Source organism: Balaenoptera acutorostrata, chromosome 17 (genome assembly GCF_949987535.1).
Source record: "Balaenoptera acutorostrata chromosome 17, mBalAcu1.1, whole genome shotgun sequence".
Lineage (NCBI taxonomy): Eukaryota > Metazoa > Chordata > Mammalia > Artiodactyla > Balaenopteridae > Balaenoptera > Balaenoptera acutorostrata.
In genome coordinates, this window is record NC_080080.1 from 1,351,879 (window position 1) to 1,367,938 (window position 16,060).

A 16,060-nucleotide genomic window follows, 5' to 3' on the forward strand; every position below is an offset into this window, starting at 1 on the left:
TAGCTCTCTATTCCCCAATTGTAAATAAAAACTTCTCTTCCACTATAGCCTCTAGGTGGCTATTGCTCATGTATAAAAAGGCTATTAATTTTCATTTTAGTTTCATATTCTACTACCTTACTGAATGATTTTATTGACTTTGCTAGTTTTATCATTGATCTTTTAGGGTTTTTGAAACATACTATTAAGTTAGTTAAAAATAGAGATTGTGCTTTCCCTAACTCTCATGCCTCTGATTGTTTTCTCTTGTTTATTTTCATTTGCTTATGTCTCACATAAAATGTTAGAAAGTACTGATCCTTTAGTTCAGCACCATCGTAAGACTGCATCCAGCACTTCCTCATACAGTTAAGTTCCTGGCTTCAGGGCTGATACATACACACAGTCATGTTATTGTATAATATGCTATTGAATTTGGTTTGTTAATATTTTATTTTATTTAAGATTGTTGCATTGATCCACAAAAATGCTGTAATTTCCTTTTTAGTATCATCATCAGGTTTAGCTATCAGTATTATGCTTGCTTTGTAAAAGGAACTTGGAAATTTTACTTCTTGGGTCGAGTTTGGTAATCTGTGTTTTTCACTAGGAAATACTTCATTGCATCTAAATTTTCAAACCTATCCCATAGAGGTATGCAATGACTCTCTTGTGATAGTTCAGTCAACTTTCCTGAAGTGTGATTTACACACAATAAAAAGCACCCTTTGAAGTGGACAGTTCGGTGAGTTTGACAAATGTAAACACTTATAGAACCACCAACACAGTCAAGACATAGAGCATTTACCTTAACCCAGGAATGCCCTGCTACCTCCTTGTGTGGCCCGCAAGACTGCTTTCATTGTTAACATGTCCCTTTGCTAGAATTTTGCGTGAATGGGTGATTAGCATTATGTGGCCCTTTCATCCATTTTTGTCATTTATTTGTATTTCCTCTTTCTTCCCATTTTCAATCTTGCCAATGTCACCATCTTGTTAGTCTGTTGGCTTTGTAGATCTTCTGTATTTTATTTTGATTTCCTATTTCACTAAGTCACATTTCTGGCTTAATTTTGTTTTTTGGTTTTTTGGGGGGTTTAATTTGTTTTTCTTTCTCCAGGTTCTAGATTTAAACACATGGTTTATTGATGTTTCAGCCCCTCTTCTTTTGTAACATAAGGATCTAACCTATCCATTTTCCTTACAGTGCCGTTTTCTTTTTAAAATAAATGTTTGTCCTGATTTTATTACTGTTCAGATCAAGGAATTAAAAAAATTCCTATTATAATTCCTTGTTCAACAGATGAACTAATCAAAGTGTAATAATTTAGTTTAGAAATATTTGGGATTTAAAAGTGTATCTGCTTTGTTATAGATGTTTAATTTAAATGCTTATGGACAGAGAACATTGTCTATGGGGTAATTTATTGTTCAGTGATAAAAATCTGGACATTTGGAACAAAATGAGAGTACCGGATGGCTCCGTTCAAGGTTGAGCAGACCTTGGGCGGGGGTACTTGTACCCTCGGGGGTGGGGTGGAGGCGGGGGAACAGAACCTGCGGGAGAACACAGGCCGTTCTGGACTCTGCTGCGTGTGGAGTTCACACACGACCTGACTCACGACTCTGTACCACAGACGTGGCAGACTTGGGTCTCTTTTTTAGGGCAAGGGGAGTGGAAGCAGCATCTGGTACGCCCTCACTGCTGGCTTTCCCTTCTACGTCTTCACAATCCCAACACACGCTGCCATCGGGCTGTCCTGCGGTGCCTCCTGAGCGCCCTGCCCTCACGTGGGCCGTCTGGGGAGACACCCAGCCTCCATCCGTGGAATCAGGACCCACAGCAGGACGAGCACAGGGGGTACCCTGCAGGCAGAGCCAGTGAACAGAGGTCAAGGGATGGGGAAATCATGCACGTTGACTCACCAAATCCATTTTATAGTTAAAAGAGTTAAGGTAGTACAAACTAGGAGAATCAGAAACTCAAATAATTTTGAAGGAGGTGGGGTAGAAGAAAGGAAAGGCAAGGCGTGGCCAGGATGGAGACGGGATTGGGTACATCTGAGTGTCAGCACGAAGCTGGAAGCCTGCTGGAGCGCAGGTTGTAGCCGGATCTGAGCTTCCCAGCAGAGACTGTGAAAAAGAACCTAGTCTCCAAAGAATCCACGGCAAAAATCCTGAAACTAATGATGGCTATAGCAGTGCCCGCACGTTGGTGGTCCTGAGGCCGGCTCAGACCAGCTTTGGGTTGCTCCGTGGCGGCCACGTGTTGCTCAGGGCCCTGGGGAATGGGGGAGGGCCGTGGTGCCCAGGAAGGATGTGACCCGCCATTGTCTTAGGTCAGAGGGACTTGGGGAAGCTGAACGGCTGAGGTCGGGCTCCATCTTCTCCTCACCTCACGCGCTCAGCCCTCATGAAGCATCTATTCACTTCTCAAGAATACCTTTCTCATTCGGTTGTCAATCATCTTCATCTTTCCTTCACTCACTCTTTACTCATTTCTCCATTCATTCAGCAAAGTTTCTGATTTCTAGCCGAGAGGCTTCCCAGAAGGGCCTCCAATCCTGGGTCCCCTGTCCAGAGGTGGGACCAGGATGCCCAGCTCCAAAGGTGGTCATGTTCATGGAGAGGGAAGCAGGGAGTGGCTAGTACAGCAGTCGTGGGGAGACAGGGTGTGGTGGCCCCTGACCCGGATCACATACACGTATTTCCTAGGAGAAGGCAGCTTGGAGAGAAGACCACGGCCCTACCGGGTGATTGTTTCCCCTCTGCACTGGCCTTGTGGACTGGCCTCGACTCAGGAAGTTGGAGATTCCTGATGCCTCAATGGGCCAGGAACCTCGTGTGGGTAGTTGGAAGCAGTAGATGGTGACCAGCCTGCTTGGCCAGCCTAGGGGTTTAAATTCAGCTTGAAAATTCACAACTGCGTTGAAGGGGAGTGAGGTCCCACTTTAAGCTGGGCATTCTGGGACTCTCATCCAGAGCACCTGGCCACTCCATTGGTCTCCTCGGCACAGAGCGGAGCCTAGCCCAGGACTGGGAATGCATGAAGGCCCTAGAGCACGAGGCGCAGCCAGGCCCATCCTGGTCCACGGGGGAAACGACCAGGAGTTGGAGATTGGGGTCAGGTGTGCGATGGGGGAGGCAGGTGTAAGGAACCAGAGCTGGGCAGACCCTGGGGGGTGCAGACCCTGGGCAGGGGGGTGTGCAGACCTTGGAGGGGGGAGGTGTGCAGACTCCGGGGTGGGGTAAGCCTGAGGAACCAGGACTGGGGAACAGGTGTGTGGACCCAGCGTTCTTCTGGGTTCTGGGGACCTGCTGCCTGGTGACGCTGCCCCCACCCACAGATTCTTGGCCGCTGTCCTCTACCTCCCCGTCCTCCAGGATGTCTCCCTGGATGTTCCCCTGGATGTGTCTATGAGCTTGTCATCAGTTCCACTTGTCCCAACCTGCTCCTCCCCTGTGCCCCTCTCCTGGGTGACCCTCCCCCAAGCCAGGCATGGGGCCATCCTGGGCACCTCCAGGCCTTCCATCAGCCCCTACTCTATCCAGCCCCGCTGTGCACCAAACATGGGTCCCATCCACCCCGCCGCCCAGCCGTCCCCTCCCAGCATCTCTCCACCCCACTCTCCTAGGCAGGCACCACTGACCCCTGTCCTGTGCCCCAGACTCCGACCCTCTACCCCACCATTGGCCAGCTGGCCCTCCCGAGGACCCGACCCTGAGCCTGTGACTGCTGCTTGCCCAGTGCTGGTCCTGTCCCCAGCTTGGTTGGCTGTAGCCCAGCTGGACAGTTTTGTCCACCATTCCAACCATGGACAGCGCACAACCACAGAGTCGGGGGAGAGCAGGCCAGAGGGCTGTAGTCTGGGCCCAGTGGGTAGAGACGAGGAAGAAGCAAGAGGGGGTGTGGTCAAGCAACGACTTTATTGTCTCTGGAAGGAGTGAAGGTCGTGGTCCCACTGCAGGACTCTGCCTGGGCCAGGGACAGAGGTGGCCAGAACAGCGGACGTGGAGGGGCCAAGACCACAGAGCTAGTCAGAGCCAGAGCCAGGGCTGAGCTACCCTCTGGCCTTGCCGGGCTCTTCTTGCCCAACACAGGGGCCTGGAGCTTCTGTTCAGGGCAGGGGCTGTTACCCCAAACTGAGAAATGCCCATTACATGCCCCCTTCCCTGACCCCCACGGAGCGGGGCTACAATCCCAGGCTGGGTGAGCGAAGGGCCCCTGCTGGGGACAGGAGAGGCGGCGGCCCAGGGCGAGGTGATGACACCTCCTACCGTCTCAGGGGTGAACGTCCCACCCACGGTCTTGAGAGCGATGGGGGCAGGAGAGAGGTGGGAGGACAGCATGGGCTTTGGGGCCGAGCGGAAGGTGCTCACAGCAGGACCCAGAGGAGGCCAAGGCCCGCCTGGAGCAGGAACCCCCTTGGAAGGGCCCAGGGACCCTCCTGCGGGGCGGGCGCCCTGTTGCAGAGAGATCTGGAACAGCACTGCCTGACGATCTTGCCCAGCATCCCGGGGCCCGACGACCATTCAGACTTCATGTTGGCGTTGGGACACCTCGGAGCACAGTGCTTGCTGAGCAAAATCCCCACCCGTAATCCTGCAGAAAAGAGGAGACAGCGTTCAGGAAGAGGAAGAGCCTTGGGAAGGGTGCTTTCCTGTGGGCAGGGAAGGCCGGAACCAAACCTCAAGGTCAGAGAATGTTGGTCCCGAAACATCTACCAGATACCTTCTCCTGACCCTTTCACAGGCCAGGCCCTACACAGCAGTGGGAGCACAGCTGCCCAGGGTCACCCTCAAGGTCACAGCAAAGACAGGGTTCAGGACTGCTGGCCCTGGTCGGGGCTCTTCCCTGAAACCACACGTGGCCTGGACAGCCGGGTAGCCAGGGCCCTGGGAGTCCCGGGGAGACGGGGGAAGCAGAGCAGAGAGAAAAGCGATGGTGACCAGAGGACCTGCTGCACCCGTCCTGGGCTCCCGTCCACCCCCTCCCTCCTTCACTTAGAGACGCGCAGAGACCTCTGAACGAAGCACCGGAGGGAAGCAGGACACTCAAAACAACCCAAGCTATAGAAGAAGAGATATTCTTGGGTGGCGTCCACCTTCCTTGTGTCGTGCTGTGCTGTGTTGTGTTTGTTTTGCTGTATCTATTGTGTGCATGGTATCTCACTACACTGAACCTTATTATATTTATTATATGACAATTGTATGCATTGCATTACATCATATCACAGGCTGCTCAGTGGCACTTGGTTTAGGGTAACCGAAAAGAAGGAAAGAGACGGCCAGCCTCCTCCGGAAGTCCCCAGGGCTCAACCTTGAGCAGCTGCCTCCTTCTTCCGCGTGCTCAGGACGGGGATCAGGCAAAGGTCGGCGCCATCAGGCAAAGGTCGGCGCCGGCGAGGAGGCCCCTGAAGGGAGCCTTCCTCAGCTCCCCGCAGAGACCCCAAAAGATCCAGCGCAGAGTCCCCGACAGGCCCCTTCCGCGCTGGCCAGGTACTCACTCAGGGTGATGGTCACCGCGTGGGAGACGCAGACCCGGTCGGTGGAGGCGCACGCGGCGGGCGCGCAAAACTCCCGGCTCGTGGCTTTGAAGCACTGGTAACAGCTCAGGTTCTCACCTGCGGGGCAGCACCAGGCGGCGCTGGAGCGCGCTGCGCACCTGCCCGGGGCGCAAAGGCCTTCCGCTGCCGAGAGATGCGCCCGCCGCGCCCCGCAGCCCCCGCAGCCCCCGCAGCCCCCCGCAGCCCCCGCAGCCCAGAGGGCTGCCCTTACCTGGTTCTGTGGCTCCGCCAGCACAGCCCAAAGACGCCAGTAGAGCCCACAGGACTAGAACCGGCTCCCCCATGACGCCAGACGGCTCAGCCTGCAGGGGGGCGGGAGGGGGCGGTGGAGCAGAGAAGGAGGCTTTGTCCGGACCGTCCCCGTCGCCCCCGCCCATCCCCTCGGTCTCTCCGCCCTGGACCCTCCTCATTCGAGGCCACTCAGATCCTGGTTCTCGCGGCACCCCTCTCCCAGCCGGACGCCTTCTCCTGAACCTTCCCTCCCCTGCTTCAGGGCGCGGGGCCCTTCGAGGAGAGGCAGCTGAAGGAGGGGCCGGCTGTGGAGGCCTGTCAGCCCCTGCTCACAGCTCGGGCTCGTGGGAGGGTCTCCTGGGGTCCGTGAGGATGGCCGCTTCCTGCTGGAGCAGAGAAGACGGGTAGGGAGCGCGTCTCCCCTGTGGGTTCATCCCCTCCGCCAGCCTCCACCCCGCGCCAGCTCTGATGCGTCCCTCTTTTCCTGTAACAAACCCCTGCGGAACAGGGCCCGGTTCACACCCTGGGGACACAGGACCACACTGAGTCCCTGCCTCAGAGGCTCAGGAGAGCTGAAACTCCCCACAGGTGTGGTGGCAAGTGGTCTGGTGTTGGAGGTGGAGGAGAGAGATGGAGGGCTTCAAGGGGGAGGAGGGATCATTGGGGCTGGAGGACAGGAGGCCGGTTGGGCAATCAGAGATAAAGTGCAGGGCCGTCCAGAGGGAAAGCATCAAGAGCCAGGCCCAGAGCAGGAAACAGGGAAATTAAGTGTCAAGGGCAAGTGGGGGAGGGAGGGGAAAGGGGAGAAAGGGGAGGAGGAGGAGGGGGAGGAGGAGGAGGGGGAGAAGGGGGAGGGAGAGAAAGGAGAGGAGGAGGAGGAGAAGGGGAGGGGAAGGAGGGGGAAGGAGGGGCAGGACAGGCAGTCCGGAGAGCAGCAAGAAGGGGTCAGATGACAGGCTTGAATCTTTTCTTTCTTTCTCGTGACTCCCTGTGTGAGGCGGGGTCTGGGACCCCAGGAGAAGGGAGGAGAGCGTCAGGAGCTCCTGGAACAAGGCTGCAGAGATGCTGTTTCCACGGGTCCCCCAGCTCTGTCCCCCCTTGTCAGTGCTCCGCGGGGCTGTAGCCTGAGTCAGCCCGAGCAGCAGGCAGGGCCTTCAGCCAGACGCCCCTCAGCTCCTTCCCTCTCGCCAGGCGCCAGGCGAAGCACGTGTCCTCAGCTCCGGCCAGGGCATCCTCCTCCCGCACCTGAGTCTCTTGGGCCCCTTGGCTGTCCCTGTGATGGGCCCACTGGGTCTGTCAGGTAGTTTAGTTGTGCTTGGGCCCCATCAAGCTTCTTTTCCAAAATCTCCCCCTGCCTGGCGGAGACCTGGACACAGAGTGTGGAGGTCAGCTCTTCCCATCACGGTGCAGACCAGACCCCACCTGCTTCCCACCCAGGTCACCTTCGCAGTCCCCTGCAAGTTCTTCCCTTTGTCCTGTCCTTTATTCTTGTTTTTCAGCACCTAGTGAACTGAACCACTCTCCATCGGCCCCGGGGTTCCCAGGAACCTGTCCTCACCAGAACCAGTGTTAAAGAAAGAAAATTCCATGACACTTGTTAAAGCTCAGTAAGACTGAATAATCTTAGCGGGGCTCTTGAGACCGGCGCAGGGACCACTGTGATGGGGTCCTGCAGGGAGAGATTGGGGGCAACTCCTAATACAGCAGAGGCAGTGGGGATTTACAGCCAAGGAGCCGGTGTGGTCAATGGATGGAAAAACACTACCCCTCAAGGGTAGGGGGATTCTGGCTAAACAAACCTGCCAGGCTCTCCCTGAAGGCAGGGCCGGTGCTCAGTCCTCACCTGGGGGGTGGGGGGGGGATGGAACCCCATCGGATACTGAGTTGGGGGGAGTTCTTGTTAAAACTGGATTTTACAAGCAAGTGCCCAGATGGGCCCAGGAGAAGGTTTGGGAGCCTGACTAAAGTTTGGTCAAGCAAAGAATCGTTGTCACCAAACAACACGGCACAGATGAAGCAGCACAGAGTCCACTGAGGGCAGGGGCGGTGGTCCGGAGTGGGACCCCGTCCCCTCTGGAGGCACCATCACCCCAGCCACAACCTCACCTGGAGACCGGGCAGGTCTAAGGGCCCTGCGTGAGTCCAGGTGTGGGCAGGAAAGGCTGCCCTCTTTTCTGACCCGCAGGGACCCCTGCCTCCCAAGGCTGCCCCCTAAAGGCAGCGCCCATGCCCAGGTGCCCGCACCTGCGTGTCAGGTGGCTTCACAGTTTTTCACGCCATGTCCTGCCAGCATCTTTCCCCAGGTTCTTTCTTTTTTTTTCCCTTCCTGCCTTTATTTCCTTGATCACGCCCTTTTGAGCTCCCCTGAGGAGCAGGCAGGGTGTGAGCCCTGGATCTGGACTTGCAGTGGGTGACCCTGCCCCCAGGGGCCTCGCAGGAGGAGAACGGGCCGAAGGATAAAAGGGGCGACTAGTAGGCAAAGGGCAATTGGACGGGCTGCCTCTGGCCCCCGGGTGACTGCTGCCGGTCGCCTCCACTCGCAGCCACCGGGCCTCTGGGGGCCTCGGCACGCCCTGCAGGCCCAGCTTCCCGTTGCCACAGGGTGAGGAAGTGCTGGCTATGAAGGAGGGTGTGCAGCTGGTTGGGGTCATTTCCCTCCAGGTCACCCAGTGGTCCAACCAGCAGGACTGTCCCCCGGCCCCTCTTGCCTGGCATGTCCTAGGGACCATGCCTGGCCAGGTGCAGCCTCCGCCTTGGTGCTGGTGCACCCAGAGCCTCCCTTTATTGGGTGCCACTCCAGCCCTCCCTGCTGTCCAGCCTCTGCCCGGGCATGGGCCCGGCTTGGAGGTGGGCACAGAAGGGATGGAACTGGAGATGCCCGGGGGGAGGATCTGGGCTTACGTTGTGCGTTTGTTCATGTGTCATTTCATGCCGTAATGGAGTTGAATGTGAATCTGTGAAAAATTCGAAAACCCCAAATCGCATGGTGCTGTTGGATGTGGGCGTGATGAAGCAGCCCGGGTGGGCGTGGGGCGGGCGGCGGGAGGACTCTGTGGGAGAGAAGCCCCACCTGGAGCGGGGCCGAAGGCACACGGTCCCGGCCACGGCGGGTCTCCCCGATGTCAGCCCCTGTGGGCAGGAATGGGCCATCCTCAAAGGTGACCCTGTTTCTCTGGCACTGGACTAGGGGTGTCAGGGGGCACAGTGGGCAGTGGTCGCTAAATGTCCAGATGCCCTCCTGGCCTCCTTTCTGATCTCATTCGGTCCTGGGTGCTGGGAGAGGCTGGGAGGAGAGGCGGGAGGAGACTCAGAGGCAGACAGGGCGGGGCCTGGGGTCAGCCTGGGGCGGCAGGAGGGGTGGGGACAGGGGCTGTTCTCGAATTCTCTGTCGGATCATAAATTACCTTGGTCACTAGTCACCCCAGCTCCCCCAGCAGACAAAGCCCGCTGTTTTCACAAGGAGCTGTGGGCTGGGGACGGGCAGGGGGCCCTGATGGTCCTCTGGGCTTCCAGAAACAGACACGACTGGGGGCGAGGGGACCCCATGTCCCTCGGTGACCACAGGCCTGTGCCTGAAATCCCCAGCACCAAGACCAGGCCACCACGACCCGGACATTTACCCGAGCCTGGCGGTGGGTGGGCCCCTTCCGTCCCTGTGAATCCCTACTGTCATGGCGCTGACACAACGGCTGCAGTTAGGGTCATTCTGGGGATGGGGGTGTCCTGGGGAGGGAAGCAAGCCTTCCTGACTCCTGGCCTGTGATTGGGCCACTGGCCAGCCTCAGATTGGCCCCCTGTGAGGACGGGGCCTTCGGATAAAATCAGTTCTGCTCTTGATGAACGTTTTTGTTACCCACGAGACTGCCCACTTGCCCACTGGACTCTGTCCTCCATCCCGGAGCAAGCAGGTGCACTGCCTGTCACCTCCTGATCCCCTGCCCCCAAGGATGGCCCCTGGAAATCCAGACCCCACCCCTGCCCGGGCCTGTGCGTGGACAGCCTGCCGTCCGGAAGTGCGGAAGCAGCAGGACAAAGCTGGCCTGCTAGGCGCTGCCACTGCCAGCCACGCCGGACAGGCTCCAGAGCCGGCGGAGGCCGATCCTGAGGGGCTTCTTGCCCGGTCCAGTGGGTCTGCTGGGTCCCGGCTGCATTGACAGGCTCCCCAGGGGTGGCCCTGTGTGTCCCACTGACCCAGGCCACACCATCCAGGCCCTACATGCCCTCGGGGTTCCCGAGCTCAGTTGCCTGATAACAGCACTGGGTTTGCATCCCAGGCTGCACAGCGTGGCCCCATCCTGGGGCGCGAGGAGCCCCCGGGTCCTGTGTCACCTTCCGCCACAGGGCGACTGAGTGCGACTGTGCTTGGAGGCCTTCCTCCCTGGCTTGGAACCAGCTGAGACCCCCAATTCCCACCCTCCAGGCCCCGTCATCCATTGCGCTGGGAGCGACCTTGATGGTGGCCTCGGTCCACCACTGCCTCAGACCCCTTACCTGGCTCTGGGCCCCACCCCTCAGAGTCCCACCCATTCGGATCCAGACAGGAGCCTGTGATTCTCACTCAGATCCTGAAAAATTGGGGTGCAGCTGAGGCGTGGGCTCCCTGCCAGCCTCGTGGGAGAAGTGCCCCCCACACCCGACTCAGGGCGCTGCCAGCAAGGATTCACGCCCTCTGGCTGTGCTCTTGGCCCACCTGCAGGCCAGCCCAGGGGTCCTCCGGATGCTTCCCCCTGCTCAGCCCTCAGCACTCTCCCACGCCTTGCCCTCCGCCCCAAACCCCCCTCTCTCCCCACCTGTGGGTCGGAAAAATGCAGAAGCCTCAGCAGTGAGATCAGGGAGGAAGTGGAACGTGTTGTGCTGTCGTTTCCTTCTGCGTTGGCTGCTGTCACACTGTCGCAGGAAGTGATGGGCAGCAGCTCCGGTGCCTCCACGGTGGCTCTTGTTTAATCACCTCTTCTGACTCCTCCACAGCTCCTGGAGCTCCTGGAGCACCCGCTCTGCTGCTCTAACGGGGGACGTCGGGCACGATGCTCAGGCCTCTGGGCATGACCGTCCGCTCACATCCTGCATCTCACAGCTCTTGAAACGTCCGGGTGTCCCCGTGCCTAGGGTACAGTCCCGAGTTAAAGCTGTGGGCACCTTTCAGGAAGGGCGGGGTCACCACCTGTAATGTGTGTGTGGCAGTTGCTTTCTTCTGGGGGCCCAGGGTTCCAGGTCTGAAAACTGGCTGGCAGGTCTCTGCTTGCTGCCCGTTGATTTGCCCCAGGGGTTTTGCTCCCTGCAGCTGCCACCTCCACAGCCCCGTCACAGGTTCCCTGGTACCGCAGGCTGACGCGATGACGACCACATCCCGGCCTGGTTGTGGAGCCGTGCCGTCCGGGGGCCAGCTCTGCCGGTGGGCTCAGGAGTGGAGCAGTGGAGGCAGGGACGGGGGCGCGCCTGGGTCTGGGAGCGCGGGTGCCCTGCCGAGCCAGGTCTGGCCGCTGCTGACGCTGAAGCCGACACATCTCAGCAGGAGGGACGGAGCCCTCCGTCCGGCTCCGTCCCTCCTGAGACCAACCAGCCTCCTGGGGGGGGCTGACCCTTTTGTGCCATTTCTACACTGCAGGGTGTGATTTTTCACCCTGCTGGGATTGTTACAGAGATCAGGAATGGATCTGGTGTTTTCGCCCCAAGTGCCTCGATCAGCAGCATTATCTGAGAACTCGCAGAGTGATTTACTCCGTGGAGCCTTGTATGACATCACCGCAGACAAAGGGACATACTTTACACCAACAGAGGTATATGTTTCCTAGGCCTGCTGTAACAAAGTTCCACAAATTTGGATGACTTAAAACAAAAGAAATTTATGATTTCACTGTTCTGGACACTAGAGGTCCGATACTAAACAGCAGACAGGGCCGTGTTCTCTCTGAGGGCTCTAGGGAAGCTTGGTTGGGATTACATGGAATATATGATCAGTTTGGGGAGAATAATAAACCCCCAAAGTACCGAGTCTTCCAATCCATTTGCAAACGGTAACTATTAGTACACACTGGGTAGAGTGTACGCAGATCTCTCCATGACTTCTTAAAGCTCTATGTGAATCTACCTTATCTCAATTAAAAAAATTTAAATTAAATTACAAAAAAATGAAAAATCAATGTCATTTAGAGTATCATCAAAAATGTGACATACTGGGACTTCCCTGGTGGTCCAGTGGTAAAGAATCCGCCTTCCAATGCAGGGGACACGGGTTCGATCCCTGGTCCGGGAAGATTCCACATGCCGTGGAGCAACTAAGCCCGAGCACCACAACTACTGAGCCCGAACACCACAACTAGAGAGAGAAAACCCACATGCTGCAACTAGAGAGAAGCCCAAGCGCCACAACAGAGACCGAGCGCCATAACGAAAGATCCCGCGTGCCTCAATGAAGATCCCACGTGCCGCAACTAAGACCCAGCACAGCCAACATTAAATAAATAAATAAATATTTTAAAAAATGTGCCAAAGGAATTAAAGAAGACTTAAATGTATGGAGAGATATAGCATGTTCATGGATTGGAAGACAATATTATTTATAGTCTCCCCAAACTGACCTATATATTCCATGTAATCTCAATCAACCCACCAGCTGGCATTTGTGAAGAGGTTAATAAGGTCACTCAAAAACTTATATGAAAATGCAAAGCAGTTAAAACAGCCAAAACAGTTTTTCAAAACTCATGAAACTATACTTAATCATAAATTTTACTTTTTACAAATAATACCTCAAAAAGCTGATTTAAAAGAAACTTTCTGCAAATGAAAATTCTAGATTTAGATGCTCTCACTGGTTAATTCTTCCAAACATTCAAAGAAAAGATAATATCAATCTTCCAAGCTTCTTTCAGAGGAAAGAAAGAAATGAACACTTCCTAATTAATTTTAAGAAGCTAGCATAGTCTTGATTTTTTAACAAAAATGGATAAGGTATTACAAAAAGTGAACATTCCAGAGCAATATCCCACAAAAAATTAATGAAAACATATCTTAAACATAATATTGGAAAATCACCAATGGCCCACAAAAAGGAAAACATACTATATAATCCAATATATACAGAAAATTATTTGTTAAAGTCAACACAATTTGTGATTACAACTCTCTCAGCAAACTAAGAATAGAAGGGATCTTTCTAATCTGATAAAGGTCACTATAAAACCGGCTCTAACTTGCATCATCTTTATGGTGAACTCTTGAACACTTCCCCCCTTGTTATCACCCCTTCTACTCACTCTGTCCTGGATAGAGAAACAAGGGGATCATCATTTTAGATGAGAAATCAGGGACTTCCCTGGTGGTCCAGTGGTTAAGAATCCACCTTCCAATGCAGGGTACGTGGATTCGATTTCTGGTCTGGGAACTAAGATCCCACATGCCGCAGGGCAACTAAGCCCGTGTGTGCAACTACAGAGCATGCAAGCCACAACTAGAGAGAAGCCTGTGTGCCCCAACGAAAAGATCCTGCATGCCGCAGCAAAGATCCCATGCAACTAAGCCCCGATGCAGCCAAAAATATAAATAAATAAAGATTTTTTAAAAAGATGAGAAATCAACTTCTTATCATTTGGACATCATGTGATTTTGAGTTTAGAACATAATGTACAGAGAAAATATTGGAATTAATCCATGAATTTAGAAGGGTCATTGGTTATAAGATTAAAACCAATTGTATTTCTATATATTTGCAATAATAAATTTGGAATCTTAAGTTTTAAAAACCCCACTGAATTCTGGCCCTAGGATCATTTCAGCTGCCTACATCCAACTCTATTTACTCTTTCTAGCAAGAAAAGGAATTCAGATCAACAGAGCAAGGGAACAAGACCCCACGCTCCTCATGACCTCAGCATGCATAGGAGATGGAGAGACCACAGATGTCATTTACTTTCATGTAGAAAAACGAACACAAACTTCTGGCAGAGCCGTCTTTGGACCTGGGGCACCTGCTGGGCAGCGTGGGTATCGCTGGAGAGAGCGGACGGAAACGGGAGAAAGGAACCAAGGGTCTGAGAGTGATGGGCTGGACAAAAGCCATCCTCAGAAAGAGAAGGTCCAGCTCCCCTCGTGGGGATGCTGGGAGCCAGACTGAGAGCTGCTGGCCAGCGGCCTGGCTACAGGTGATGGGCTTGAGAAGATGCAGGGATGCAGGGGCAATGGGAGATGCATCCTTTCTTGGGAAGCAGACCAGTAGGAGGGGCGAAACCCCTGCAGGCTTGGCGGCAAATGGAAAGAAGGAAGGAAGAAGGGGAAATTAAGTGCTGCAGCAACCAGAGAGACTCCTGATGTTGGCAGGCACCCACCCCTCCCACCACCAGACCACGGACGCAGGAACAGCTGCACTTCATCGCGCAGCCGGAAGAGGGCGGCCTCGCGCCAGGAGGCCGCGTCCTACTGCGCACCCATCTGTAGGAAGACACTGCAGGGAGAATTAAAACGAGAATAAAACTTCTCTTGAAAAATGTCTCAGAAAACGAACCAGGAAGCAGAATAAATCTCTCATGCCTGAGTCAAAACATTTGAAAATATGAAGGAACACCTTGCATCAGAAGTTCAGAACCTCAAAACAACAGTAGGCAATAAAAAGAAGACATGAGATGAAAAACGATGAAAGTGAGGAAACAAATGGAGGAAAACGTAAAGACCAGCTTAGAAATAAAGTCTCACAAAGTTCCAAGGGAGCAGGCATTTGAGATCGCTAAGTCAGAAGCTGTAGCAGAGGCACTGAAGCAGGAAGGCAGGCAAACAAGAGGACAAAGCAACCTAAATCCGAACTAAAAGGGCTCACCTGTTCCTGGAAAAACGACCTAGAATGGTGAGCGCTAAGACTATGCTAGTAGAAAATGCAAACGACACAGGGCTTCCCTGCTGGCACAGGGATTGAGAATCTGCCTGCCAATGCAGGGGACACGGGTTCGAGCCCTGGTCAGGGAAGATCGCACACACCGCAGAGCAACTAAGCCTGTGCGCCACAACTACTGAGCCTGTGCTCTAGAGCCCGCAAGCCACAACTACTGAGCCCACATGCCACAACTGCTGAAGCCCACGTGCCACAACTACTGAAGTCCGCGTGCCTAGAGTCTGTGCTCCGCAACAAGAGAAGCCACTGTAATGAGAAGCCCGCACACGGCAACAAAGTGTAGCCCCCACTCGCCGCGACTAGAGAAAGCCCGCGCGCAGCAACGAAGACCCAACACAGCCAAAAATAAATAAATAAAATAAAAATAATATTTAAAAATGTAAAAGATACAGAAGCGTCCCTTAGTGCCTACAACCCACAACATATATGTAAGGGAAAAAAATAGGTTGGTATCAGACTCCTCAAGACGCAGTGAAGCAGAAATGATAAAAAAAAAAAAATCACCCTCAAGTTTGGGGACTTCCCTGGTGGTCCAGTGGGTAAGTGGTCCAGTGGGCCCCCAATGCAGGGGGCCCGGGTTCAATCCCTGGTCAGGGAACTAGATCCCTCATGTCGCAACTAAAGATCCTGCATGCTGCAACTAAAAGATCCTACATGCCACAACTAAGACCCGGCGCAGTCAAATAAATAAATAAATATTAAAAAATAAAGAAAATAAAGTTTGAACCAAGGATTTTATATATAGTCAAGAGTATAATCAAGCATCAGTTCTACAGAAAAAAGTTTTTAAAGCCCTAAACTTCGATTTTAGTAAACAAGGAAAAGAAATGACAATACATGAATCAAATTCCCAATTCAAAAAAACTGGAGGGGGGAACCAAAGCGAACAGAAGAAAGCATGGAGAAGAAAATCATAAGGCTAGAAGCAGAAGTAAATGGTGCAGAGAACAAACCCGGATGTGATTAATAAAGCAAAAGCTTGGTTTTCTGAAAAATTAAAAGAACTAGATGAGGAACTAACTAACCCAATCAATAAAAGAGGGACAGTACAAATATACAAATAATAAATACTAAGAGTGAAGTAATTATTGAAAGAGAGAAAAAATTTTTAAATGATAACAGACTATTTCATATACCCTTCTACAAATACAGGACCTCAGATGAAGGGGATAACTACCTAGGAAAATACACTTAAGCAAAAGTTATCCCAGTTGAGAGAGAAAGCTTAAAGAGATCAATTTCAGTAGAAAATAAAGAAACATAATAAGAAACTAACCCAGCACAAACAACCAGGATCAGATGATTTCACACAAAAAATTCTACAAAATCTTCAAAGACCAGATTTTCCTAATGACACATAGATTGTTTGAGAACATAAAAGAGAAGACTTCCAAATTCTTTT

At 53.3% G+C, this 16,060-nt stretch overlaps 1 protein-coding gene across 1 annotated transcript; it reads right to left on the reverse strand.

The window, feature by feature from the left end:
* Positions 1-4,355: 4,355 nt before the first annotated feature.
* Positions 4,356-5,923, reverse strand: LY6L (lymphocyte antigen 6 family member L). Its single transcript, XM_028169313.2, has 3 exons — positions 5,758-5,923; positions 5,487-5,603; positions 4,356-4,582 (listed from the first exon to the last, which is right to left on the reverse strand). Exons 1-3 carry the CDS (start codon positions 5,921-5,923, stop codon positions 4,356-4,358), a joined length of 510 nt encoding a protein of 169 aa, XP_028025114.2.
* Between the last annotated feature and the right edge of the window lie 10,137 nt (positions 5,924-16,060).

Excerpts from the sequence above, each read along its gene's own strand:
- LY6L (XM_028169313.2), bottom strand. The coding sequence starts at position 5,923 with ATGGGCGGGGGCGACGGGGACGGTCCGGACAAAGCCTCCTTCTCTGCT. Across the intron at positions 5,604-5,757 it reads TGGCGGAGCCACAGAACCAG|GTGAGAACCTGAGCTGTTAC; the intron begins GTAAGGGCAGCC and ends GCTGCCCCGCAG. Across the intron at positions 4,583-5,486 it reads CGCGGTGACCATCACCCTGA|GATTACGGGTGGGGATTTTG; the intron begins GTGAGTACCTGG and ends TCTTTTCTGCAG.